The following is a 27,484-nucleotide window of genomic DNA, read 5'->3' as shown; positions in this document are numbered from 1 at the left end:
GATATCATCGTATTCATAGTCTAAACCTGCAACAACTTAAAATAACGCGTCAAAATCGTCTATGCCCCAAACGCCCTCCAACCTAGTCATGCAGTCCAAAAAGCACCCAGTCCATAAATTGGTCGGCAGGGTGGACATGCCGCTGTCATCATCTCATCTGCGCTTCCATCGCCTTCAGATGCCCTAGCTTTTTTTTCAATTCCAGCCAATGGGGAACCCATTCCCCCTTGGAACGGTATCAATGAGCTTCCGGGGAAAGGAAAAAAAAAACCATGTGCTTGCAGCGGAGAATGAAAAGACATAATGCGTCAATCCAATGATGAAATCAAACAGCACCGTTCCGCCTGCTACAGGGGTTTGCTGCTTCTGGAAAAGAGGGCATCGTAGCAATTCGATGCCGCTGGCGCAGCGTGCCCATGATCCGCTTTCCTCTGAAACCCCCTTCCTTCTTCTTCCTTTTTCTTCTTCCTCTTTTGGCCCCAAGTTAGGTATATATAGCGAGATACTTGACACAGCCTTACTGCGAGGCGCACTGGACGCGCTCGCCGCCAGGGTGGCCATCTTCGTCCTCATCCTCGCCCATAGAGTTGGGATCTCCGAAGACCTTGGACTGAGCCTTAGTATCCAAGTCTTCCAAATCAGCAGGCTCCGTCATGGCCTCGGCAGGAGGAGTGATCTGTAATGAAGGGGGCGGGAGGATCTTGCGAAGGGCCTCGAAAGCCTCGGGATCCTCGGTCCAGTTCTTCTCGGGGAACTTGACATCGAAGCGGATGTAAAGGTTACCGTAGTCGTGATGTCTGTATGAGGGCATGCCCTGGCCGCGAATCATCTTGACCGAGTCTATAGAACATGGGTTAGCTGTGTTCTTATTCAAGTACGAATACAAATATGGGAAAGAAGTGCTTACCAGGAGCAATCGCCTCGCCAGGCAGAATTTCGACACTCAGCCATCGCTCGTCCAGATGCTCAATGTAGATGGTGCCACCTGCAAGGGCAGTGACCAGCTCGATTTCGCATCGGTAGAGGAGGTCGTCTTCCTTTCGCGTGAAGCGGGGGTGAGGCTTCTGCTCAATCTCGAAAACAACGTCACCGGCCTCGACACCGGGAGCCTGGTCACCCTCACCACGGAACTCGACCTTGGTGCCGCTGCGAACACCCCTGTCGACGTGGACGTGGAGAACCTTTCGGTCGACCGTTGTCTTCTTGCCGTTGCACTGCTTGCAGCGATCCTTGTCCTTGATGATTTCACCTTCACCGTTGCAGTCGGGGCAGACAGTCTGGAAGCGCTGGATCATGGGGCCCATCTGGCGCATCATGGTCTTCATACCAGCACCATTGCAGCCGGTGCACTTCTTGACGGCCCCCTCCTTGCCTCCGAGACCGTTGCACTTGGGGCAGATGATGGACCGCTGCAGCGCAAGCTTGGAGATCTTGCCTCGGTAAATGTCCTCGAGAGAGACCTTGTGGGTGTGGTGAATGGTGCGGGCCTTGGGAGGGCCGCGGTTCTGCATACCGCCGAACATGCCTCCCATACCGCCGAAGCCACCACCGCCGAAGAACTGAGCAAACAGATCTTCAGCAGCCATGCCACCACCGCCCCCAGCACCGCCCTCGAGACCTGCTTCACCATATTGATCGTAGATCTGTCGCTTCTGGGGATCGGAGAGGATCTCGTAGGCGTGCGAGATTTCCTTGAACTTCTCTTCGGCAGCGGGGTTGTGGGCATTCTTGTCTGAAAACTGTATGTTAGTAATTCGATCGCTTTTCCAGGGGGCGGCTGGCAAGGTAGTATCGTACCAGGATGGTGTTTCAGGGCACCGATCTTGTATGCCTTCTTCAACTCCTGCTCCGTGGCATTTGGAGAGACCTAGAGTCCAATGTGTTAGTCTTTTCGTCCAGCTGAGAGCGGTGGGCACGTTGCAGGGTTAATACATACACCTAGGGTGTCGTAAAGCTTCGTCTCCTTCACCATAATGTCGAACTATAGCGTATCGAAAGAAAAGTAGATGTTGTTTGCGACCAAAAAAAATCCACGAAAGACGATAAGGCGGTCGACGAGATCGCTGCTAATAAAGAGGCTCTGTGCAAGAGATATTAGTCAGAGCTAACAAAAGAAGTGCCGTAGCGACCGGGCGCTGGTAGAAACTTCTAGGCAGCTGAAAGAGCAGGGACTCTGATGCAAAGACGAGAGAAACTATGCTCGAGAGCCTTTGGCGGTGCCGGCGTAGAAGAAGACGGAAGTGCTCCCAGCGACTGCGCCGAGGGGCAAACGCTGATGATAAACGGCGTTACTATTGTGGTTTTTACCGTACCTGAGTAATAGCCCAGCAGGGGAAAAAAAAGATAGCGTGCCCAAGAAGCCGCTGAGAGGGAAACAGTGGGGCTATCCTGAGAAATTTGCGGGTTGACGATTTCCGATTTCTGATGATTCTCTTCTGTATGTGTCTCGTTGCTTTGATCCGGATGAGCAGCCGAGTTCAGTTTGCGCGAGCAAAAGCGCAGGTTGGTCAGTCAGTCTGGTGTGTGACTGAGCAGGAAGAGCTGAACTTTTGAGAGAAACGAAGAGGAGAGTGTTTCGGTCAAGGGAAGGCCTTGGGTCTGTCGCAGCAAAGGGCAGAACGGGTGCTCAAGCGCCAGAGGAGGATTAAAAGGGCGGCTGCAAGGGTCTCAAGGCTGGTGCGCCTCATGGAAGTGTATCGAAGAAAGTCGATGCTGTGGCGGTGCGCGATAACGCAAAAAGCGTGCTTCTGCGGGTACCGCCGCGTACCTGCTTGTCACTGTACCTTTAGGTCTGCTTCAAAGCAGCACGTCACGGTGTTGCTCGATTGGTGATGCTTTTTCCTGCAGTTGTTCGTGCGCCGTTCCGTTTGGGTCTCACCGCAGAGGCCGCAGATTATCTGCGAAGACGGTGTTCGCGTAGCTACAGCCGTGACATCAGCTGTCATATCACCCGTAAAGCCACCGTGGTGAATCGGACACCTGCCACAGACTTGGGGGGGACCTGGACAAGGCGGCCATCACGGGAGGTACTGTACCAAACGGTACTCCGCAGCACGGCGAAGGAACTGGCAGCCCCTTGGAATCCGATCGAAAAGATGACGAGGCTGCTGTTGGTAAGGTAGCTGTACTTGCGAGAGACTTTTCCCGCCTCTCCAATAAACTTTCCGATGCCACTGATCTCTTTCTCCATCTCACATCTCAGTGTACCGACCAGGTACTCCGCACCAGTCGCCGCATCCGTGCCTGTACCCGCGCCCGTACCTGTACCTGTTTCCCCTCCGCACCTCCCAAACCTTCGATTTCGATTCAGCCATCGGCCTTTTCCATGATATTATTTCCATTGTTACAAAGGAAGTCCCTACAAATGACTCGCACGTATTCCCTCTTTCGACAACTGCTCGCACTAATACCACCTTGACAGCACACACACGCACAACCTCCCGCAATATCCCTGTGAGCGCAGAGTCGTATCAGTACATGCTGTATCAGCTATCGAGCGAAGTACTACAGTACTAGAAACCAGCTGGCAGACAAGGATCTTCCCGCTGCTGCAGAAGAACAAAAGCGTCCAGTCCCTTTCGTCGCATTTGTTTTCAACAAAGCCCATCAGCAAATCATCGATCTCGCTCAGCGCAGAAAACGGAGTAGATCAGCAAGCTGCTAACTAATGCAGGCTCACCAGCTGCTCCCGATAGAAAGGGAGATTGGATGGACGGGACAAAAAGCGACCGCTGGTGCGGGCTGGCTGGCTGACCGACACCGCCACAGATGAGACGGCAACGTCTTTCTGCCGGCACACGCGCACCGGCTCACCGGCTGAGCTGAGCTGAACTTTGAAATTGAAATTGGATGGCCGTCTTTCGCAGCCTTCTTCGACTTCGGGGTGGCGCGTGAGATGGAATCCCTTGGCTTTGGAGGCATCCTTTGTGTTGCCCAGCGGCCAACAGTAGGCACCGTCGGCCTTTGTGCGCCTCTATGCCCAAAGATTCTGTGGAACCTCGTGCTCACCCTGAATACGAATCCGTAAGTCGGATCGTACAAAGAGAATACAGAAGACTGTGCTCATTGTATTCTTCAAAAGTCAGGGCCTGGTGCCTGAAGACAACATATCTTACACTTCTGCTAACATGCAAGCCACTTGCGTCGACGGAATTCCCACAAGCGACTTGACAGCCTAGAAGCTACGGTGTCTGCGGCAAATGTAGCCATATAAAAATGTATAATTCATTGCTATTTTCGCAAAAAGAAAGAAGCATGCCGGCAAAATATCTAAAGGCTCTCTAGAACAAAGACGCGGTGAATGTACACTCTGTGGCCGAAAGAAACAGGCCGCAAAGAAGGGGTGTGGAGGTATCATACGAAGGAAAAGGGTGCCCAAGCCGAAGAGAAAGAAAAGGAAACCCAGAAATCGAATGCCCCGTCTCGAATACAAAATGCAGGCCATGATAACACACAGAAACGTCAAAGTCGTGAATGCCTTCTGCGTACTAAAATGCCTGCCGTCTATCGTGTCTGCTTTAACCTCGAACGTTCCCGCTCGGCTCGTGTAGCACCGTCACACATTCCAATTAGACAACGTCTTAGAATGCATCCTCAAAGGGGCAGTCCACGCTGTCGTGGCCATCTCGCTCGCAGATCGCACACCACTTCTCAAGATCCAGGACGCCACTCTCCTTACCGGCCACGGGCCCTGACTCCATGGGGTTGGGCGTGATCCTGACGGCCGGCACGGCGGCGGACTCTTCCTTGGGCAGGCCGGGCGTCAAAACAGCAGGGTGGTGAATCTCGTCGCCCGTGGGCGTAAGAGGCTTGAGCTCCTCGTGGGCGACCTCTCTCCGCGCCTTTTCCTTTTCCTCTTCGTCCTCGTCGTCTTCTTCATGCTCCTCCTTGATGTGGTCGTCAACCTTGGGCTTGGAGTTCTTGCTGTCGGTGCCAAACATGTTCGTGCATGTCAGGATGTCATGGCCGCCCGTCTCGCAAATCTCGCACCAAAGAGTGCTACTCTCGGTGGCGGTCGAGTAGGTGTCGCTCTCGTGCATCGTATCGAGGGTGCTTACACGCTTGTGCGACGGCTCAGGCGACCGTGGCTGAGATCTCATGGAGATGATGGTGTCCCGAGAGTCCCTGACCGAAGATCGCCGGATGGGAGCCGACTCGCGGCTCTTGTTGATGCTGTTTGAGCGCAAAAACTCAATCTCATGCTGCAGCTCCTCCTCCCGGTGATTCTTCTCCTTCAACATCTGCTGAAGCTCGGCGACCTGCCTCTCCAGGTTGTCTCGGGCAATCTTATTCTCGATGGCATCCTTTTCGGCGATCAATGAGCCAGGGCGCTGCCGGGGAGCATGGCCCTCGGCACCGGGAATCGAGTCCCGGCTGAGGGAGTGAATAATGGCCTTGAGACCTCTGATCTCATCCTCTTTCTGCTCCAGGGCCTTGGCTAGCGAGCTGTCGCCACTCATGGCTGCCAAGTTATGAGGAACGACTTTCTCCTTTTCCCGTCGGAGCTCGGACCGGGTCCTCTCTACCTCGCCTCGCAGAAACTCGGCCTCTCCACGTGCCTCGGCTTCACCACGACGGGCATCTTCCAGTCCTTCCTCGAGCTCCTGGACCAGCTCCTCTAGCTGCTTTAGCTGCGCCGCTACGGAGTCGACGTCCAGGTTTCTCGACTCCAGCTCACGGATATCCGCCATCAGCTCTTCTATACGCCTCTCGTACACTCGCTCCGTCTCTGTGCTGGCCATCTCAAGTGTGTCAATGGTACTCCGGAAATCCGCTCGATGTGCATCGAATTCGGCGACGAGCATGGCAATCTTGTCATTCTTTTCTCGGAGCATATGTCGAAGTTGAGTTGCATCCTTATCGTCCAGGCTGCTCCGTCGGGGTGGTCCGTCGGGGTGCTCTATCAGCGTCTGGAGTTCAGTCAGACTGCTCTCCATCTCAGCCAATGTGGCGGCTTGCTCTCTGAGTTGCCGATCTCGGTCTTCCAGCTGGGTTCGCAGTCGCTCAATTTCCTCGTCATTGACAGTGGTAGCCCGGGATGGTGGACGCAACGAAAGCGATCCCAGGCTCGTGTTGCTCTTCGTTGGCAGCGGCGGCGTCGCTATCGGCCCTGGTTCTTCGTCAAAGAGCGGCTCAGGGCCCAGAGAAGAAGCACTACGGGGCCCCCCGAAGCTGGGCCGCCGCTCTACCGTCTTGTTCGGATCACCCATGTGCCCGGCGATCCCACGCACGCTCTGCGAAAATTTACCAGTTGGACTTGCCAACCTTGAAGGCGCCCTCGCTGCCGGTGCCGAAATCGACGGTCGTGGACCCGGAGACATGGCCATGCGCCGCTGCGGTGAGTCAGGCCGTGCGAGCGAAGCTCGCGGCTTCTTACCCTGTGGGCTCGGTGCCCGAGCGCCGGGTCCCACAGAGGCGCTGAATTTCGAGATGCCTGATGTCGGAGGTGTCAGGCTGACTGAATTGCTCTTGTGGAGCTTCAGACCACTCGAACTGGGCGTAGGAGTCTTGGGAGACGAGCCGGAAGGCCTTCGGAGGGCCTTGGCAACCGGGACGAAGATGCCAGCACCCGCGGTATTGGTCGTAAAGTAGGAGACGCTGTGAGCCCAGACAGGCAAGACTTGTTAGCGGTCGACTCTATATGCGACAGGCGGTGCCGCGGCTGGTTCTCCTTACCCATCAACGTCGCCGTTATTCTTGCCCCTTGCGGCGAATTCGCTATCCAGCTCGACGCCGACAAAAGTGCCCTTCTTGCCTGCCACGGTACCGACAAAGCGGACAGTGCCGGCCATGCCCCCGGGCACATTCACAGCGTCGCCGACGGACAGCTCCATGGCGGACGGGGTCTCAGGAGCGACAGAATTGGTGGTTTCGGGGACCTCGTTCAGGACAGAGTCGATGGCGTAGCTCTCGCTGACATCGGGGATGCTGGCGAGAGAGCTCGGAGTCAGGGCGGCCAGCGACGTCTTGCGCAGCAGCTTCGACTGGGAGTACAGAGATGCCAGGTCCGGTGTCGACGCAGTGTTGGAGGGCCGGCGCAGCGATCGCGAGAAGTTGGACCTGGCCGGCTGGGTGGAGGTGGTTGTCGTAGACATGCCGGCGAAAATTACTGGGTACCTATAGGTAGTACCCTTAGGCTAAGGTACCTACTCTAGAAGCAGCAGATTGACCTGTGGATACCGGTAGTGGCAGCGCCCCGTGGTGCTGCGGCCTGGTACCCGAGAGTACTAACTGCGGCTGTGGCTGCTCTCTGCGCAAAGGGTCAAAAGGAGAACCCCCTCGTCCAATTTCTAGATCCCTTCTAGTAGCTGAGGTCTCGTATTGCTTGGTACATGCAACGGCAGCTGCCGTCACTGCAATTTTTTTTTGGCGCTTCTAGGCAAGCCGGAAGCGTGACAAGGGAGGAAATGAAGATGAGCCAGGTTACGGCTCCCGGAGGCTCAGGTACCTTTTCGTACCTTGGCTGGGGGGGGGGACCAGAAGCGGAAATGCCAATTAATGACAGCTGAGGACTGGTAACCAAGACAGTGGAGGTACTGGAAGCGAATCGAAGAAAGCTGATGCGAGAACTCAAAACTCTCAGAAGCAGGTTGCAGGAACGCCACGGCTCTGCGGGAAGTAGTCGAGGTGGAGGATAGAGGAAAGAAAAGGAAGGGAACGGGGAATCAGGATGGAAAGATGTGACGGCAGATGGACGGCGCGGCAGCAGCACAGGGCAATCAATGTGATGGACTGTTTACATGCACCCTGATATTGCGATGCGCTGATGAGGGGCGCAGTGAGCAGAAGCCAGCAGCCAATTGATCTGGAGAGGTGCTGTTCAGGCCGTGGTGGCGCTCCACAGTCGATGCGATCAGGTACCGTTCAGTGCGGCATCAGTCAAAAGGGGTACACCCCTCCGCTGGCTGTCGGTTATCCAGAGTCAGAGCACAGCCCGTTCGGAACTTTTTGATTATTGGCAACTGCATATTTGCCACGGTTGGCATTGCCGCCTATAGTTGCGCGAGCTTTAGGCTGTGCTTTGCAGAGCTCAGTCGGGAATCGGGAGGTCGTGAGAGGAAGAGGAGAGTGCGGAAGCCAGACTTACAACCAGAGCCGGATGCGCTTTTGACGCAGGCAACTGAACCCCAGAAACAGGGAGATGTGTAATGTTCTGACATGTGTGAGTGTTCGTGCCAGTTCCTTCAGGAGATATAACACAGGCAGAGAGCGGCTCTTTTCAAACATTGTCCAAGGGAGAACTAGAACCCCCGCCTAGACATTATTGAAGGGTTTTTGAAGATGACCTCTGCGTCTGCAGGGAATTTATTAATCCACAACGAAGAAGTTTTTCAATCCGAAGTTTATCGCAAGTCACCAGAGGGCCCAAACAAAGGGACTTGAAGAACACAATGACGAAGGAGAACTTAAGAGCTGTTTTCCTGCATCTCCCATTGCTTACCCTGAATAGATGGCTGAATATGCCTTGTTCATGCAGATATGACTGACATGTACTGTAGAGTCACACATGCAGGCACGGGAGACGAAGGAGGCTTGACTGAAATGAGACAAATCTAACCAAAATATGCCTTTCCGCCTTGCCTAAGACGCACCTGATAATAAGGAAAATTACTCACCGTGAAAGGCCACCTCGTGTTGATGTATGACGCATTCCAAGCGGCTTTATCAGATCCTCCCAGTTGTGACTGTTTACACGTCCCTTATCGATAACAAAATTCCGCCGTGCCTGCCCCGCCTTGTCGAACCACCACCATGCAAACGGCGCCGATGACTCCTGCCACAACTCCAGGCCTAATTTTTCCCCTCCACCCCTCGGATGAAGATTGTTTTGGCTGCATTCAGGTCTCTTCGACCCCTTCGGCCGCTGTCGCAACTACATAAAGCAAGAATTGCGACTCCCCTCTCCCTCACAATCTCCTCTTATCACTCACAGACGCCGCCTACCGAAATGGCTCCCAAGACGAGGTTCGAGCTCAAGACCGCCAAGGGCACCAAAGATTGTAAGTTGTGACTCTTTGAAGAGAATCAAGAATCGCAAGTGAACTCCAAGCTTACTCACCCCACGGGAGTGGCAAGGACATGGTCATCCGAGACAAGATCTTCAGTACCATCACCGAAGTCTTCAAGCGCCACGGCGGAGTCACCATCGACACTCCCGTTTTCGAGCTCAAGGAGATCCTGGCTGGCAAATATGGCGAGGACAGCAAGCTCATCTACGACCTCGCCGACCAGGGCGGCGAGCTGTGCTCGCTGAGATACGACCTGACGGTCCCCTTTGCCCGGTTCCTGGCGATGAACAAGGATATCCAGAACATCAAGCGCTACCACATCGCCAAGGTCTACCGCCGAGACCAGCCCGCCATGACCAAAGGCAGGATGCGGGAGTTCTACCAGTGCGATTTCGACATTGCTGGCAACTACGATGCCATGTTGCCCGACGCCGAAGTCATCCGCATCATCACGGAAGTCTTTGAGGGTCTGGGCTGGAACGGCGCTTACACCATCAAGCTCAACCACCGCAAAATCCTCGACGGCATCTTCCAGGTCTGCGGTGTCCCGGAAGACAAGATCAGAACGATCTCCTCCGCAGTTGACAAGCTCGACAAGCTGCCATGGGCGGACGTCCGGAAAGAGATGACCGAGGAGAAGGGCCTGGCTGAGGATGTCGCAGACCGCATTGGAGAGTGGGTTGTTCTGAGAGGACGCCACGATTTGCTCGAAAAGCTGCGCAACGATGAGAAGCTGTCGGCAAATGAGTCCATGAAGCAAGGCATTGAAGATGTTACTCTCCTGTTTGAGTATCTCGAGGCCTTTGATGCTCTGGACAGGGTTTCATTCGATCTCGGCCTGGCTCGCGGCTTGGACTACTACACCGGCCTCATCTACGAAGTCGTTACTGAAGGCTCTGCCCCCGAGGCAACCCCTGGGTCGGAGGATGCCGCAAAGGCATCCAAGAAGAAGTCCAAGGGCAAAGGAGACGACGAGGACCGGTCCGATGACCCCACCATCGGTGTTGGAAGTGTGGCCGCTGGCGGTCGATACGACAACCTCGTTGGCATGTTCTCCGGAAAGAACCAGATTCCCTGTGTCGGCATCTCATTTGGTGTCGACCGTATCTTCTCCATCACCAAGGCCCGCATGGCAGCGGACAAGTCCGTCGAGCAGGTGCGAGGCAACGAGGTTGACGTCTATGTCATGGCTTTTGGAGGCAAGGGGCTGGTCAAGGAGCGCTTGGAGATTTGCTCAAAGCTGTGGAAAGCTGGCATCAAGGTGAGAACTTGCCCCTTCGTCGTCATCACCTGATCGAGGCTAACAAAAGGTTTACAGGCCGAGTTTCTGTACAAGACGAAGCCAAAGATGCAGGCTCAGTTCAAGGCTGCTGAGGCCAACAGCGTTCCCTTTGCCATTTTCATTGGCGAAGATGAGTTGGCTCAAGGCAAGGTCAAGATCAAGGAGATGGGCCTCAAGGATGGACACCCCGAGAAGGAGGGCGTGTTGGTGGACATGACGCGCATGGCGGAAGAGCTCAAGTACCGGATACAGCGCAAGCGAGAGCTGGAGAGCATCACGATACAGGCCGAGGGCCTCAAGGTGGTGGACGGTATCAAGGGCGACCAGGCGGCCAAGGCAGCGGAGGCGGTGGAGGCTCCCAAGGTGGAAGAAACCCCAGCGACGGATGCTACCGAGACCTCGGCTTCATAGATGATCTTGACCAAAATGAATTGAATTAGGCGGTCCGCGTGCAACGCGGCAATTTGGGCAATATATACACGGCATAATGTGGACTTGCAAGGTGAGGGTCGCTGCAGGGATCTGGCAGGGAACAAGATGCTTGCTTGTCTATACATGCTTCGTACGCGATTAAGTCGGCCGCAGGACCGGACTTAAGTTGTTTTTGAGGACTTGCTGGAGGCTTGGTGTCTGTACTTTGCTGATCGGAACGTCCTTCAAAATGTCGACATGGCAATCGAGACGATATTTTCGGCAACAGACGTTAATAACTTGCTCACATACCAACTTGACTTGATATGACAAAATAGCGACATGGCCTAGGACCTAGGTTGCTCTTCGTGTGAACGAAAACGGAAGACAAACAGAGAACCAATAAATACTGTCTGCACTGCCGTTGGTCTTTTAGCTGCTTGTCCGTGTTGGCTTGATCATCGATGGAGATATACGATGTACATACATGAACCCGATCCAACATGATCATCGATCCGCAGTTGGTCGATACCTACCTACCCAGTACATAGAAACAAAGCACCTCGACGTGTTATCTTGCAGATGACGGCTTGACGGTTTACAAGCAAGGTGATGATGGAGCAGTGCAACTGTGGCTCCCCCCGGTGGTGGAGTATTATCTGGCAGAATGCAAGAGGGACGGGCATTTGTATGTCTGCAGCTGGGGGATGCTATCACATGAACTCATGCTGTGACCAAATCATCATCATCGTGCCTCGATGCTACATGTGCGGCGCAAGTACGAGCAGGCAATGAATGCATGCATGCAATCGAGCAATTCTCCTGCAAGGTGATGCATTGCATCCAATGTGCGAATAGCCTAAAAGGGGGGGCTCAATCTTTTGGCAGCACAGGGCGCCCAGGCAACGGAGCATGACAAGTGGTAATCTAAACAAGCCTTGGGTTATTGTCCATCCAGAGCTTGTTTCGTGATGATCCCACTTCAGCGCCACGTTTTACCAGCGTCTAATCTTGGACGAAGCAAAAAAATCTTGGGGTCTCCGCAGATGTGGTTCATCACGATAAGTGCTGATACATACTACCAGTGCTGTGAGGTGCTGATCAGCACCGGTGGGGGGAGTTGAGATTTGCACGTAGGACGAGCATCTCATCTGCCGTCCCGGGAGTAATTGATATGAACACATTGTTGGTGGGACGCTGGGTTACGCAGAAGTGAAAAACCAAAAAGGCCTACCGCTTGTATACGGTGATACCGAGCAAAAAAGGACGTATCCGTGACAAATGTAGTCGTTCAGACGCCCCCCTTGGATGCAAGGTCGAGGTCCTGATAGCAGATGAATACGAGGCACAACACCGCACTCACTAAACGCGAGGCGAGGAAGCACAGACTGCCATGCTGCAGCAAATCAGCATTCCAATGGGGACCATAGAATGGAGGACATTCGCAAGACGGATCTTGGGACGGCTGACTCCCGGACGGGCCATGGCTCGGAAGGCAGTGCATGGAGGGACTTTGTACGAGCTGTAAACGATACTCGCACAGGTAAACAACGCGAAAAAAAGAAAAGGCTGTCGCGTTTTTTTCTTCCAAGTTCTCTTGTCTCACGAGTACCTGATTTGCCTGACCAAGTGGTACCTCCACGTTCTCGGCTCTTGAGGTGCAGGGATCCGGCGGCCGGTGACTTTTGGGACGCGATCCACGGACGGGTCTCTGGCTTCCGCGCCTTTTCAATTCTTCTAGTCGTCCGTTGACGTTTGGGCCTGGCAGCCAGCAGTTTGATGTCAAATTAAAAACGGCGAGTCTGTGGCGGGATACGTTGGGTCTTTGTTCGGGACTTTTTGCTGTTGAAGTCGGATGGAATGCTTGTCCAGGTCCCAATACAGCCTTGGAAGTACATACACAGACGACGATGGCCGGGAAAAAGCCTGCCCGACCCGGTGACTCCTTGGTGCATACGCGCGCATTCCACAAAAACTGCCAAAAAGCGAGAGACACGGCCTGGTGGTTCCTGCTGCTTCAGGGTGGGATTGTTTGTTTCATCAGTGATGCGCCGTTGGGGATTAGCGCGGCAGTCGAGTTGTTCCTGCCTTGGTTCTGACGCAGGGCTCCATCGTACCTGCGGATAATCGCTTGCTGGATTCCAATGACTGAAGCAGGAGCCCGAGCGCGCCTGCACAGTCTGATTCATACCTAACCTGGTACATGCCACGTTTGTCACGGGACTTCGACTCGTTAAATTGAGTGCTACCACCGATACCTGAGCTGTAACTAAGGCACTGACTCAATTGTTAAGATTATTATCGAGTGGGCAGCAGCCTCGTCGCGGACGGCAGCAGGCCTCGTTTCTTTTTGCCAATATTTCATCATTTCACCGCAGCGGCTCATTCCCGCAGGAGCCACAATTCCTCGCAAGCAAGGGCCCGGGGAAGCGGGATCAGGGGCAAGGGTCCGTTAGCGTGGCGTCCAGCAGCCTGCCAGAACGGCCAACCGGTACGGCTACCGCAGCAGGCTGGCATCAGATTGTGCTTGCAAGGTGAGCGTGCAAGGGGGATAGGGGGAACTTGGCCAGGGGAGCGTCCGGGTGCTAACCTTAGCAGTACGACCTGGACCGCGCATCTGCTCCTCTGGATGGGGTTCTCACCAGGCTCCTGGGTCTCTATTGTGACGGTGCTGTGACGGTGTTGTGGGAGCAAGGAGACCGCGGCATCAGCAATCGCACAGCAAACACTCGGCGCAACAGCATCGAGAACGAGGGCATACTATGGATTGCTAGCGGGGGACAATCGATGCTGCTCCAATTGGAAGAGTAAAAGAGCAACATGCAGGAGAGAATCAGCAGGGAAAGGGAAGAAAAGAAAGAAAAATCCTCTTCCCGAGGTGGCGGGACGCTGAACCCTCTGAGCACCACCCCCCGGCACGTCTCTGCGTTGCATCTGCCAGTCTCAGTTGAGCCCGAGCTTCTTCCTCTCTTATTTTCTTTTTCACTCCCTCCGTCACGTACTCGACTGTTATCGTCAGTTACACACTCATTGTGCAAGCCACTCCCTCCTTCTTAAAGAGCCCAGTCTCCAGTCTTTCCCTCCCTTGGCGGACCGGTTTTTCTGAAATCGCGTTTTTGCCCATTTTCCACCTCTGCTGTCTTGCATTGTGCCGCTCATTTCTTCCCTTTCCTGCCTCTTGATATATCACGGATTTCCTTGATCATTCGCGCCGCGACTCGAATCAATTTGAGTGATATTTTTCCTTTTTTTCGTGGATACACACTACTCTTAAGCCACGCCACGCTCTCTGCCTCCTCTCCTAAGTCTATTTGTTATATATCTCATCTCTATACGGATATACCAACACACCTTGGCGATCTACTCTTTTCTCCTGTCTTAACTACGCTTCCCACGACAACACAGTCTCTCGAACGAGAAACTACAACGAACTTTCATCAGTCTCTCTAAGGTTCGACGTGGCGACGCTCCTTTTTACAAGCCGGGCCCATCCTCATCAGCCTTCGAAACTCTTTTACGACATGCCGGGCCTCATCCCCCTCCGCATGAGCACGCTCATTCAACCTTCAAAAACCACATACTCTATCTCGGAAGGGAAATTCAGTCACGCATCCAACCATAGATCCTGGGAACCGACGCCGTCCAGGCCGCGAACGAACGAGGAGTATGGGCGAACAGCGCGAGAACGAACAATTCCCGGGCCTATCGTCGCCTCGAAACCGACCCCTTCGACACCTGAGCAGTGGAAGAAAGCGCTGGGCGACGTGAAGAGAGACTTTGTCAACCGAAAATATCGCCAATGCTCCATGCGATGCCATGAATTGCTCGGCGAAGTGAAGGACTCGGTAAGAATTACCATGGAGCAAACGCTCTTTGTTACAAGTCAACTAACAACAGCCCATAGAACAAGCCGGAGACAGCATGTCTCATCTACATCCGCTTTTACGCGGCTTCTGCCCTCGAGATGCAGGTCCGCTCACTGCCACCCAACTCTCCATACCGCACAAAGCTCCTCTACCGAGCCCGCGATCACTATCGCGTCGCCGCCCATCTCATCAGGGAAGATGAGGCTGCTAAGCGACGTCCTTCATCTCGCGCTCTCTCCCCATTTTCCAGCCTACACACTCCTTATGGGTCAGACGCCTCAATCTCCACGGTCTCTACCAGAATCTCCTCTCCCTCACTCTCAATCAGCTCCCTGGATAGCTGTTTGAAGAGCTCCAGCAGCCGATCCAAGCCAAAGAAGCGCGTCGCTTTTTGTGACGTGCCGTCCTATGAGCCCTCTCACGAGCCAGTCTACGAGTCTAGCTATGAACCCATCGTGCGTCCAGACTCTCCTACGCTCGGGTTCGACGACGACTGGGGCGTTCGCCAACCCACTCCGGAACCTCCGGCCCTTTACAGCTCAGGGAGGCCGCAGTTCCCACTCCCCTCTCCCACAAACTCCGAGTTCAGCGTCGCCCAAGACGACGACGACAACTATTATGATACTCCCACAGCTGCAGACAATTTCCTCCATGCCCGCTCCGTCCACCACTACTGTACCGTGCTTTCGGGCCTGCAGCGGCAGATTGCCTCTCACCTGGAATGGTTGGAGCGCGACCTTGCCGCCGCAGAGAGTCCCAAGCCTACGCCTGTCCTGAGCGAGGAAATGCGTGCTCTGGAGCTGCAGACGCGGATCGAGCGGCTGAGGGCCAACGGCTGGAAGCGACAGCGGTTCGACTTTCGAAAGTACGAGGCTCTTCGAGAGAGTGCCTTGGCGGACATCAACTGAGATGTTCAAGGAATTGAACAAATCAAAGTATAAAAAAGAAGAAACAAATACTCTTGCATGGAAAACCGGTGTCTGTTGTCATTTATTGATTAGACTTTGCATTTTTTGTATTGTTTGATTGGATCTGGTCTTGTTTCGCTCGGGCTGTCTGGCTTTTGGTGTACATCAGGGCTTTTGGAGCTGAGGCGAAAGGGGCATTTATAGACATTGCGAATGGGCTGCATGTGCTTGCTATTCCAGCGCTCATGGGGAATGGTATGGATTTGTGGATTAGACAGATTCCAGAGAAAAAAGTAGGACAAAGAGTCACTTCTCTGAAGCAGCTTTGGCTGTCTTGATATAGTAAAGGATATAAAGCAAATATCAAAACAAAAATGTTACCAGGCAATGCTGCACAACTAAAAAAATATTGTTGACTGCGAATGAATCTCAGATCGATCGTGATCTCACCCAAAGCCAAGCTCCTTCTCTTGCTCTCGACCGTAAAATGGTACCGAGTCACCCATTCTTGACCGTTCCTTGCATTCTTTTCTCTTTCTCCGTTGCGAATGACTGAGCGGTAGTATCCAATCATTGGGGAATCCAACCAGGTAACCGAACAAAACAGGCGAAAAGGGGATTACAAAAAGCAAGTGAAAAGTACACCAACAACCATGCTTGTTTGCTCAGGTTTCAAGATTCACTGTTGAAGCTCTTCCTGTTGGCCTGCTTGACGAGATCCTCGTCCGTGATCTCGGCCTCCTTCTTAGCGGCATGGTCTTTGATGGCGGCCAGGGCCACGGAGCGGAAGAGAGAGCCGTCCTTGACCTTTTCCCGCAGCACGTTCGTCTTGGACGAGGCTGCAGGCTGTCCGGGAATAGCCTCCTCGGCAGCGGCCATTTCGTCGCTATCGGAGTCTGACTCGACGTCTTGCAGTGCGGCGATTCGCTTTCGGAGGCTGACGGCCAAGATGGCGTGCTTGAGCTTGGCGCGGGCTTCGCGAGCCTTGCGCAGTTCGGGCAGCAAGTCGTGGTCGGTGGCGTTCTTACCACTGAGCCAGATGTGGCCGAGTGCTTGCTGTGGTTTCGCATAGAATGTCAGACTTGTTTCGAAACGAGTATCGTGATTTGGTAGGATGGCGGGGATTCTGAGCTTACCTCTGCTGTCCATCTGCTGCTGGGATCGGGAACGATGAGGCAGTTGATGAAGTCTTTGGCATCCGCGCTGACGTCTTTCCAGTACCTCTCATGGAAGATGACAGACCCCCTGGTGCACTCGTCGAGCAGGTCCTGGAGGTTCTCGCTGCGGAAAGGAGAGTAGCCGCAGAGCAGGGTGTAAGTGATGACGCCGAGAGACCACATATCTACCGGCTTTCCGTGGCCCTGCTTGGCCATGACCTCAGGAGCTGCGTAGCCGAAGGACCCAGCCATTGTCTTCAACGTCTCGTCTTTGCTGTCGAGCGTCTTGGCAATACCAAAATCGGCCAATACCAAATCGGAGTCCGGGTCCTGTGTTACGTAGATGAGGTTCTCTGGCTTCAGATCTGGGCGTGTATCCAGTCAGCTCCTCCGTCGATTCGATGCATCGATATCGGGGTTAGGGTTGCCCAACTCACCTCTGTGAACGACATTGTTCTGGTGAAGGTAGGTCACGGCGTCCAAGACCTGCTTGATAGTCTGAGAGGCATCTTTCTCGGTGAACTTGCCCTGGTCGCAAATCCGGTCGAACAACTCTCCACCAGTGGCAAGCTGAGTGACGATGTAGAACTTGTCCTATGCCGCTACAAGTATTAGTACCCGTCCCCTTTCTTCACCCTATTCTTGTTCGCGCCCAACGAAGGCAGAAAAAACGTACTCTCGACTCAAACCAGTCGACAAACTTGACAATGTGAGGATGCTTCAGTCGCTGAAGGAGGTTCAGCTCGTCGTACACCATCTGCTCGTTGCCCTTGACGCTCTTCTTCAGGATGATCTTAATGGCCACCTTGCCGGTAGGGCCATCGGCCTCGCGCACGACACCGTATGTGCCAGCACCGAGGGTTCGTCCGAACCTGTACTTTGCTCTGTATTATAACATCGATTCGTTAATGCTGAGTTTCAGTGTCGGCGCTGTCGGAGGCTGGTATCGTACTTTTTCTCATAGCTCTCGGGTTGGCCATGGAGGCGGTTTAGCATGCCAGCGACTACATCCAGAAGAACGGCACTTGTTAGCAACTATCCATATGTATTCCGCTGACAGGATTGAAAGCCCGGAATGGCACAATCTGGCGCATCGGCGAGTTCTCGTGCTTTTCCACTGGCGGCGGTGTAAGGAATGCGACTTACAACTCATCCTGAAGTCTGGCGGGGTATCTGGACACACGAGAAGCGGGATTCAAGCCAAGACTTGCGATTCGAGCAACAGTCGGAGCCAGCAAAGACGCCCTGAGAACTGTCCTAGGAACTGTTTCAATTCAAGAACCCAGAGAAGCAGCGGCAAGAGGCAGCCGGAGAGGAGAGGCAAGGAGGAGTGACGAGCACAGGACAGCGGCGACGGGGGACGAGGCAGAGCTGAAGGAGCTACAGCGGCGAGCTGAGAATAAATACGGCCTCTGATGCAAAATACTCCTTGGGAGTTCCTCGAGCAGCCCCTCATCAGGTCCCTTCCTACTGGGCACAAGTGCTGCTAACATCAAATCGAATGGAGACCGGCCGTCAGCCATAGGGGCACTAGCTCTGTACATGGGGATACATGGTGAAGAAGGGACATGGGAGGGATCAATGGCTGGGTGGGTGGGCGATCCACGGCCTGCTGCTGCTGCTGTTAGCCAGCATGTAAGGCTATTTTGCATGTGGGTTGATATCGAGAGCCTGGCGCTTTTGGGGGGGGCGAGGCAAGTCGAGGCGGCGGGAAGGTACCGCACAGGTACTCCGACATGGGCTGGTGGGTAGAAGCGTCGCGGGAGGGGCGCCCCTATTGAGTGCCAAAAGGCACGAGCTGCCTGCCGTGCTGTCAGTTTCCATCGTCAACAGTTGCCAAACGAGTGGACGGGCAGTCGAGGCTTCAGTGCGGTGACTTGCCGTGGCAACTGCAAGTGGGAAGTTTCTGCAATATACTGTCTAAAGACAGAAACGAGCCTTTGTTACGAGACAAGGGCCAAAAATGCGCAGAAAGAAAGCAGTACTCTGGCAACTGTGTAAGTGCTCTGCTGGGCTTCGTTTCTCGAACCCCCACACGCCAAAGGGCACCAAATCTGTAAGATGGCAGGGCAAGGTAAGGTAAGTAACTACCTATCGCGATACAAGGGCAGAACTCGCCCTGAGGGACTATTATTCTTTATCTGGCGGCTGCTTTTGTGGCAGTGCGATGTGAGACAGTAGTCCAATGCTGTCCTAGCCCATCCATACTGCTATTCAGTCATACGTTGGATAGAAAAAGCGTCACTATGCTCCTGAAAAAAAAAAAAAAAAAAAAAAAAAAAAAAACCCCTAGATGGCGGAACACAGCCAAGATGTCGCACTCGCTGGGTCGTGGCTCAGCCAGAGTGGCATCAGGCCAGCATCTCAAAGCCCAAGATTCAAAGCCCAAAGCCGGTCTCGAGGCGGCCAACCAGCATACACAGGGCCAATGCAGTCTGCTGCTCGCCCGGGTTTGGCACCCACCCAAGCCGTGAGATGTGACAGGCGGCCTCCGCCACCTCTTCGGGACGTCCAGTGCCTGCGAGGCTTACCGGTTCACCCAATGCGCGTCCGTGATGTCTCATCAGCAAGCAAGGCCCTCTCTAGGGCTGATTTCATGTTGTTAGTGCATACCGCGACTTATTACTCGTATAAGATCACTAGAGCGCAACGGCAGTAACCAGCGGCCTCACAGCGGGTCGCGTGCTGTGATCGGATGAAAATATTCTGTGTGATTTGATGTGATGACAGCTGCTGCGTTAGGGCTGCGGTTTGGATATTCGATGCCTTCCGCTGCCTCGTTGGTGAGGTGACGGGGGAGTGCGTTCATTGTCAAAGTGTGAGACGAGTGGGTTGATTACCATTCATCATTGATAACTATTCTCTATGCAATGACAGTGCTTGCAGAATTGAAGCAGTCTGTGGTTGAGAATGCCTTTTAGTGTGCCATGATCTTGACAATGCGCCTCCACGATAGCATCATGATGCTTGTTCCACTGCTCTGTTTTGCTCAAGCGTCAGCTGTACTCAGTCATTGCCCTGTGATCATTTTCGTCAAGCAGCTCCAACCGTATATGCAACCGCTGCTTATCAGTCAGTTGTAACAATATCTCCTGCAGTGCTACTGGATGACGTTCTTATTTGCCTGGCAAACCTGGTTCTGATGACTGCTGTTCGTTGTGTCTCTGATCGTTCTAGAGGTTCTTTTCCACCCTCTAAGAAGGAAGATTTTGCGAGGCGTTTCGCAATTCTGCCTTGTCGAATATCATTGGCTCACATGTCGAGAGACGCGGGCATCCTGGCTGTTTCTTCAGAGTTGCATGGATGGCTTTTTTGGGACAGCCGACGACAATCTTTTGGAGTGGGATATGCGAAGCAATGGAAAGAAGAACCAACAGTTTCCAAAGCTTCCTCTATTTCCCCTGTTCTACTTCCGCATAAAAATTTCAGATCTCCAAACTTTACAACCTTCGCAGGAGGTTATAGTTATCCCTTATCATTCGAGGTGGCTGCATGTATTAGCTCTGTCTCGGCACGTAGCAAGATATAGGCCGACCGACATACCTACCGCAGCGGCAATATTAGCTTTAATCAAGCCCCAATGTGCATTATGCATGTTTTCATATTGGTTCGCTTTCGTAAGGATTCAAAGTATCCCTACTGAGATTATGCGGTTGGTTCTGCCTCGCATCGGTGCTGGGAGTATATTGGTGCAATAGCCGCTCAGGCTATTTTATATGGATCATTTCTGCAGCAGAAGGCGGTTACGCAGAGAGTTCCACGGAGTCCACGAAGATGATGCAAATCGCATGTTGCACCTCGCTTTCTTATTCTTGTTAGAGTCGTTCAGATGTTGATTTGATTCTCATTCTCATCTTCGATTCTTTTTCGCCGTCGTGATCTGTGTTTTAGTCGAGATTTACCACCCATAACGACGGGATTCATGAAGCAACGATGAGCTACATGCACCCACAGGCCGCCGTGTATACCGAGCTTTCTAGTGCTGGAGTACCTGCTCCAGCCTCTAACATCACTTCCAGTATTTCCAAGGTAAGGAACGGGCAGCTTCTGCACAGACGGACTCGTCTCATATCCTCAAATCCGTATAGAATGCTCCACGATCGGAGGTATTATTGTATCCTACACATTCACTAATACATTATATTGTTTGTAGGCCCCGAGGTCCAAAACTGCTCAGCTCAAACCATCATGGCTGAGCGGCATCCTCTCAAAACCAACAGGGACCTTTTCCCTGCCCTCGAGGCGCCGCAAAACATCGACAGCAGAAGCACCGCCGAAGCCGAAGAAGAGCAAAGGGTCCCTGGGATTGAGCACGCTGTATGAGCCTCCAGATGGAGTCGTGATAGCGGAAATGATCTTTATCCATGGCCTGGGAGGAGGCTCGATCAAGACGTGGTGCGATTCCTCCGGCCCGGCGCCTCAAAGCTGCTGGCCGCGGGACTGGCTGCCAGCCGATGCCGAGTTCGAGCACGTTCGAATCCATACTTTTGGCTACGAGGCCGATTGGAGGGAGCGGACGCCCAGCATATTGTCGGTCCATGACTTTGCCCAGTCTCTGCTCGGGGAGATGATGAACCACCAGCTCATCAAGCGGAGCGACGCCGGCATCGTGCTGGTCGGGCACAGCATGGGCGGCTGCGTGGCCAAGAAGGCGTATATCCTGGCCCGGCAGGACCCTTCTTGCGCGGACCTCGCGAGCAGATTCCACTCAATGTTCTTCCTTGCGACGCCGCATCGGGGCTCTGAGCTGGGCAAAGTCCTGCGGAACTTGCTGCTAGTGACGGGAGTCTCCAAGCCATACGTCAAGGACCTTGTCGCCAACTCGGGGCCCGTGCTAGAGGTGAACGAGGCGTTCCACCAATATGCCTCGGAACTTCATCTGTGGTCCTTCTTTGAGTCTCTGCCAATGTCGGACTACTCGAATATTCTCGTCGTTGACAAGCACTCTGCTACGCTAGGGTTCGCCAACGAGAGCGTGTCGTTGATGGATGCCGACCACCGGACTATTTGCAAGTTCAAGTACCAATCCGATCACAATTACAGAAAGCTGCGCAACGCACTGTTGAGCGCGGTTGACATGATCAAGTCTAATTGTAAGAAAGACGCCTGGTCAAGAACACCTCTTAGTTGTCTTGAGCAACTTGGTTCTAGAGCGCGAAGATGGCTAACTTTCCTCGTACAGCCCCTAAAATGGTTGCCAAAGCTAGACTGGGTCCTTATCTGGGAGTCGATGATTCATTTGAGGATGATTTGATCATGAATCGCGAAGCCAGGCATCCCGACTCGTGTGCCTGGATCATACAAGATCCAGGCTTCCGCAATTGGACGCTCTTTGACCCCGAATCACCGCCAATTTACTGGCTTGTGGCCGGGATGGGTGCAGGAAAGTCGATCATGTGCAGCAGTGTGATTGACTACATGTCCCAGCAGAGCGAGCCCATACGATGCAGCTACTTCTTCATCAAGCGAGGAAAGGGGGAAATGCGCGATCTTTCTACCCTTCTCCTGAGCATTGCTTTCCAAATGGGGCTGCAAGACGCACAAGTTCGGAGGGCCATCATTCGGCTTCAAGAAGCAGGCGTCTCCTGGGAGGGCCAAACAGACAAGCTCATCTGGAGGAAGCTATTCCAAGAGGCCATCTTCAATGTCAAGTCGCCATTGACTCATTTCTGGGTCATTGATGGGCTGGACGAGTACTCTGGGGCTTCTGACATCTATCAATTGCTTGAACAGCTGCCTCAGCATGTTCGCGTATTTATTGCCAGTCAGCACACGCCGGAGATACAAGAAGGCATGCTTTCATTAGGCCAGCGGGTATCCATATGCATGGTTGATACAGAGCATACCGGTAAGTTAAGTCACTATATATTACAATGTATCTTGAAAGAGGGAGTTGAATGCTAACCACGTTTTCTGACACTAAAGCCTCCGACATGCGATCCGTCGTCAAAGCGAGACTGCAGCAGCTCAATCACTTGGAAACCGGCAATGAGCTGATATCTCGAATCGTCAAAAAGTCCAACGGCTCGTTCGTCTGGATCCGCCTAGTCCTCAAAGAGCTCGAAACGGCATTCACCGACGAGGACATTGAGGCTATTCTCGAGGAAGTCCCGAGTGCCCTGCACGAACTGTACGCCAGAATCTTACACTCCATTGAGAAAGACAAACGTCGAGCTAAACTGGCAAAGTCCATCCTTACATGGATAACCCTGGCAGAACGACCGATGACGGTTGAGGAGCTTCGGGGCGCAGTGCAGATGAACATCCGAGCTTCGCCACCGAAGATGGTCCATGCCGCTGTTGCTGCATGCGGCCAATTCATCATGATAGATCAAAAACTCAAGTTGCACCTTGTTCACGATACAGCAAGACAGTTCCTCTGTCGCGCCGGTTTAGAGTCGCAGTTTGCTATAAAACCGGCGAAAGACCATGGGCATCTCGCAGCGCTCTGCTTGGCATACTTGGCGAAATATCTAGCAGTCGACCGTCCTGCTCAACTTGCCGAACCTTCTTTTCTCTGGTATGCGGCAGAATGCTTTTCGCAACACTTGATAAAGTCGGATGCGGGAGAGCTTCTAAACCCAGGTAACATCACTCACTTCTTGGACGAATGGGTGCTTCATTGGATAGAGAGCTTGGCTCAGAGGCGCAAGCTCGGGGTCGCCGTTCAGTCAGCCATCAACCTGGAAAGATACGCAGAGCGCGGTAAAGACGAGGGGATATGGTCGAACCACGATATCGTACGTCTCAAAGGCTGGGCCTCGGACATCTCACGGGTCGTGTTGAACTTTCGAGAGCCGTTGCTTAAGAGCCCTGCAGCAATCCACCACCTAGTGCCCCCTTTCTGCCCTACTCAGTCATTGATTTATCGTCACGCTTCTTTTTCTGGAGACGCAGAACTGGAGATACTTGGCACGCGGGACCAAAGATGGAACGAGTGTCTCATGTGCATCGAGCATGAATCAATGGTGGAAGTCGTTGCGTGTGGGCGATACCATGCTGCCATCGGTTTATCTACCGGGTCCATCACCGTTTACGACATGGCCTTGCTCCAAAGCACAATCGAGGTCAAGTTTTTGAACTCGCAGCTGAAGCTGGTTGGCTTTGGATGTGATGATAGATATCTTGCTGCTACTGGCGGCGGCCAAGCTGCCATTTGGGATACCAAGACGGGGACACTCAGATATACCTTTGACTGCGGCCCAGTCCTGTCGTTCAGTTTCAACATGAACCAGTTCACCGCCGTTTCTTCTTCCGGTGTGACAGAACGAAGGTGATCAGTTTCATCATTCCTGCAACTGTCATGTGCTCTTTTCTCACAGCTCTATAGAAATCTCGAAACAAAGGAGTCAGACATACTTCATTGGAGCACATTTGACAACACCTCCATCGAAGCGCCTCTCCCATCTTCAGCTGCCTGCGCAGCCAGCTTTGACGAGGCTTGTCCGCACCGTTTCGCCGTCGCGTTTTACAGCAACGGAGACATCTATCTCATGGATATCGATGAGTTATTTATCCAAGGCGTCTTGCAAGCGCCCGGAACACACCTTGTCAAAGAGTTCTCTTTCAATCCCAGCCCTGAAACGCAGCTTCTCGCAGCTTCCTATACAGGTGGCGGGCTTGCTATTTTCGACACCAGCACGATGTGCCATATATATTACAAACCCAACATGTGTGCCAATCATGTGTCGTGGACTACAGACGGGAAGCATCTGGTTATAGGCACGGGTGAAACTGCCTACACACTTGAGATATACAAGGTCCAGCTTCTGGATGTCGTCACCCTCAACCTTGTATGTCAGTTTGATCATCCCGGAATACCCATTACGCCGCTCGTGGTCGCGAGTCAGGGTAAACGCATCATTGGCGCCCACAGCCGTCAGAGCCGCATATGGGAATTTCCCCTGCTTGAGCTGCGGGAGGGTCAAGAGCACGAGGATGCAACGGCCGACGACGAATGCTACAAACCTGAGCTGCTGCCTCGAGATCCTCGGGAAGCACCAGGGTCTCGGAAAGCTTCTATTTCGCTCATGGCTCTATCTGAAGGCGGCCGTGTCGTGATTTGTGGTACAGAGTCCGGAGAAGTCGTGGCTTTCTCTGCTCTAGATGGGTCACGGGTTGCACGGCTTCATCAAGACCATAAGTGCGCAATAACCAGCCTCGTCATGGTCCAGGGCGCCGAGGGAGATTTGATCATCACCGGAGATGAAGATGGCTTCGTGGTGTTTGCTGAGCCTATGCGTGGGCAAAACGAATGGGCAAGTGCTAAAATCGAACACAAAGAACGATGCGACAATTGCATCGAACAGATGCTGTTAAGTCCATCGAAAGATGCCTTGCTCATCATCACACTGTCTGCGTCTAAACTCTGGAGTCTGCCGTCCAGGAAGAAGCTGGGGAGTCTGCGTGTGCCTAGGGGCTCAGCAAACTTACGGCGAGCGGTGCAATTCCCCTTGATGGATGATAGGTTCATCGTCTTGGAAGATTCACGGAGCCATGTCTTCTACTGGCGCGATTTCGGACAAGCCTCGGAGGGAACGCTGAGTCTGTACAGAGATGGAAGGCTTCCCGAGCCAGAGTACGTTACGAACGCATCGTATCTCAGCAACGACCGTGTGTTCGTGGAGAAACTGGCTGATCCATTGACGGGAACTCGCACGAACTGTTGGGACACGAGCAGTTTTCTCGCTGCTGGTGAATCTGCAGTTGAAGTCGTACCGAGACGTGGCTTACAAGCATTGAGCTGCGTCCTGGGCGATGTCATCTCCGTTATCGACTCTACCCTCGTATTCCTTCACAAGGAGAGATGGGTCAGCACCGTGGACTTGGATACATTCCATCTCACCAGAGAAGTGCGGCGGCATTTCTTCATTCCTCCCGAGTGGGTGAGCATACTCGGGTCAGTCGTGTGCACCGTTACTCCGGAGAGGAGTTTGGTTTTTGCAACGAAGGGGGATGTTGTTATTGTTAAGGGGTGGATGGGGAGATGGGAGACTGATTTGCTGGGGCAGTTTGATATGGATGCTGAAGTTGAGGAATATGCTGAGACTGATATATGGGTGACTGGGCGGCCGCTTCGGTGAGGTGGACGAGACGTAGGTGCATGTATGTAAGAGGGAAACTGCATATACCTGTCGCCCTACGCATGGGAAATAAGGTAGCCACCTACTAGGTGGGTACCTAAGGTATTCCGTGTTGGAAGGCCACACATCAAGTGCCTAGGTACCTTAGGCAGGTACCTATCAAGATGCAATTACTACCTACCTACCTTACTTACCTAGGTAGACATGTTCAACAGTCGGATGCTCACCTCCCCCAGGTCGGTCAATATGCACAAGACGCATGTATCGACAAGCGCTTACTCGCCATGCAGCTCCCACGTCACCCGGCACTGGACAATAGGCGCCAACAATAGGCGCCTAAACATGTATTGACGCTGTGATGCCTTGGGTAAGAATGCATGCAGATCAATTCAGGTCCCTTTTGGTTGTCGAATCGAGCTTCTAAATGGCTGCGCGGGAATCGCCGCTGTAGCACAGCCGTGTAGGATAGCCGTATACCTTAGGTAGGGCATCGAATCGCCCAAGGCCAACAGAAGATAGGTACCTTGGAGCATGAAGTCATGGAATACATGTGACCTCGGGAATCATTCATTCACTGCGACACTGAAGACGCCGGCGGGTTTAAGCGCCAAGGCTGCAGGCAGCTGTGCTCTGCCATTTGATACAGGACAGTTACTGTACAGTTACAGCACTAACAGAGGCCGGCTGGAATGCTGCTGCGCCTGCACCAGCGCCACACCCGCAACTGCCGCCGCAGACCCCTCCGACGCATTGGAACCACATGCACCATTCGACCATCTATCCATCTCTGCTGGCACCACTCGCACCTTGGAGCAGACATCAATCCCTTACTCTTTTGCCTTGTCACCCAAACTCACGCAGACGTCGACTCGCCATTTACGCCTCTCAGCGAAGATACCTTGCAACGGACAAAGCACAACATGGCCACGGGCATGCGCAGCAAAAGAGTGGCCAAGGAGCGCCAAAAGGTCGGTAGCTCTCGACTTACGCCTTGATTCCCTCTCGTCTGCGTCGCTTGCTGGGGGCAAACCCGTATGGATGGCCCTTGAGCGCTGACAATACCCGCAGATAGATAAGTTCGGCCTGCCGCCTGGCATCGAGCTCGTGGAAGGCAACGACCTCAAAGAATGGCTCTTTGATATCCGCGTCCTGGATAGCAACCCCATCTACGACGGCAACATCTTCCGCCTGAAATTCGTCTTTTCCGACACCTATCCCATAGGTAGGCAGCAGCCTCCATCTGCCAGCTCCCCCCCTCGTCGCCGTCGCCGCCGACTGACAAGTCATGATTTCTCAAGAACCTCCCGAAGTGACCTTTATAGAGAGACCGAGCCGCCCCATCCCCATCCACCCACACATCTACTCGAACGGAATAATATGTCTGGACCTGCTGGGGAACCAAGGCTGGAGCCCCGTCCAGAGCGCCGAGAGCGTCTGCATGAGCATACAGAGCATGCTGACGAGCAACACCAAGAACGAGCGACCGCCCGGCGACGAAGAGTTTGTGCGGGGGAACAAGCAGCGACCCCGAGACATTGAGTTCCTATACCACGATAATACTGTGTAGTACCACTCCTCGGCCATGGATAACGCGGCTCTCTCGGGATGTTTTTGGCTTTCTTCTTGGAGGACTCTTGCATTGATTTAGCGGCCGCAAAGGGCTCATCTGGCGTTTTTCCTTGTTTCTGCGTCCATCTTGTCTTGACGCAATCACTCACTGGGGCACGGGACCTTGCATGCATCTGGTACGGCTCATCACAGGATTATAT

General features: G+C 53.4%; 8 protein-coding genes across 8 annotated transcripts; 4 read left to right on the top strand and 4 right to left on the bottom strand.

The window, feature by feature from the left end:
- Positions 1 to 517: 517 nt before the first annotated feature.
- On the bottom strand, positions 518 to 1,972 carry CCMA1212_001666 (Mitochondrial protein import protein mas5; the record flags this gene model as incomplete). Its single annotated transcript, XM_073699084.1, has 4 exons — positions 518 to 840; positions 908 to 1,732; positions 1,798 to 1,867; positions 1,937 to 1,972. The coding sequence occupies 4 exons, from the start codon at positions 1,970 to 1,972 to the stop codon at positions 518 to 520; spliced, it is 1,254 nt and encodes a 417-aa protein (XP_073561777.1).
- Positions 1,973 to 4,580: 2,608 nt separating this feature from the next.
- On the bottom strand, positions 4,581 to 7,247 carry CCMA1212_001665 (Dynactin subunit 1; the record flags this gene model as incomplete). The annotated part of the gene is made up of 3 exons (XM_073699083.1): positions 4,581 to 6,597; positions 6,676 to 7,116; positions 7,170 to 7,247. Coding segments are annotated over 3 exons (2,535 nt in total), but the record flags the coding sequence as incomplete, so codon positions are not given.
- A 1,568-nt stretch (positions 7,248 to 8,815) lies between these two features.
- CCMA1212_001664 (Histidine-tRNA ligase) lies at positions 8,816 to 10,701 on the top strand (the record flags this gene model as incomplete). Its single annotated transcript, XM_073699082.1, has 3 exons — positions 8,816 to 9,006; positions 9,069 to 10,269; positions 10,327 to 10,701. 3 exons carry the CDS (start codon positions 8,816 to 8,818, stop codon positions 10,699 to 10,701), a joined length of 1,767 nt encoding a protein of 588 aa, XP_073561779.1.
- A 3,521-nt stretch (positions 10,702 to 14,222) lies between these two features.
- CCMA1212_001663 (uncharacterized protein) lies at positions 14,223 to 15,475 on the top strand (the record flags this gene model as incomplete). The annotated part of the gene is made up of 2 exons (XM_073699081.1): positions 14,223 to 14,546; positions 14,606 to 15,475. The coding sequence occupies 2 exons, from the start codon at positions 14,223 to 14,225 to the stop codon at positions 15,473 to 15,475; spliced, it is 1,194 nt and encodes a 397-aa protein (XP_073561772.1).
- An 82-nt stretch (positions 15,476 to 15,557) lies between these two features.
- Positions 15,558 to 16,049, bottom strand: CCMA1212_001662 (uncharacterized protein; the record flags this gene model as incomplete). Its single annotated transcript, XM_073699080.1, has 1 exon — positions 15,558 to 16,049. The coding sequence occupies one exon, from the start codon at positions 16,047 to 16,049 to the stop codon at positions 15,558 to 15,560; it is 492 nt and encodes a 163-aa protein (XP_073561773.1).
- A 98-nt stretch (positions 16,050 to 16,147) lies between these two features.
- On the bottom strand, positions 16,148 to 17,628 carry CCMA1212_001661 (uncharacterized protein; the record flags this gene model as incomplete). The annotated part of the gene is made up of 5 exons (XM_073699079.1): positions 16,148 to 16,531; positions 16,612 to 16,997; positions 17,070 to 17,226; positions 17,309 to 17,516; positions 17,585 to 17,628. The coding sequence occupies 5 exons, from the start codon at positions 17,626 to 17,628 to the stop codon at positions 16,148 to 16,150; spliced, it is 1,179 nt and encodes a 392-aa protein (XP_073561774.1).
- A 2,937-nt stretch (positions 17,629 to 20,565) lies between these two features.
- Positions 20,566 to 25,715, top strand: CCMA1212_001660 (uncharacterized protein; the record flags this gene model as incomplete). The annotated part of the gene is made up of 6 exons (XM_073699078.1): positions 20,566 to 20,661; positions 20,721 to 20,738; positions 20,786 to 21,725; positions 21,815 to 22,480; positions 22,558 to 23,905; positions 23,963 to 25,715. 6 exons carry the CDS (start codon positions 20,566 to 20,568, stop codon positions 25,713 to 25,715), a joined length of 4,821 nt encoding a protein of 1,606 aa, XP_073561775.1.
- A 920-nt stretch (positions 25,716 to 26,635) lies between these two features.
- On the top strand, positions 26,636 to 27,282 carry CCMA1212_001659 (putative ubiquitin-conjugating enzyme E2 W; the record flags this gene model as incomplete). Its single annotated transcript, XM_073699077.1, has 3 exons — positions 26,636 to 26,683; positions 26,784 to 26,937; positions 27,014 to 27,282. 3 exons carry the CDS (start codon positions 26,636 to 26,638, stop codon positions 27,280 to 27,282), a joined length of 471 nt encoding a protein of 156 aa, XP_073562373.1.
- Between the last annotated feature and the right edge of the window lie 202 nt (positions 27,283 to 27,484).

The sequence above is a fragment of the Trichoderma ghanense genome (assembly GCF_004382785.1).
Source record: "Trichoderma ghanense strain CCMA-1212 chromosome Unknown scaffold_1, whole genome shotgun sequence".
NCBI lineage: Eukaryota > Fungi > Ascomycota > Sordariomycetes > Hypocreales > Hypocreaceae > Trichoderma > Trichoderma ghanense.
This window is presented reverse-complemented; position numbering and strand designations above follow the sequence as displayed.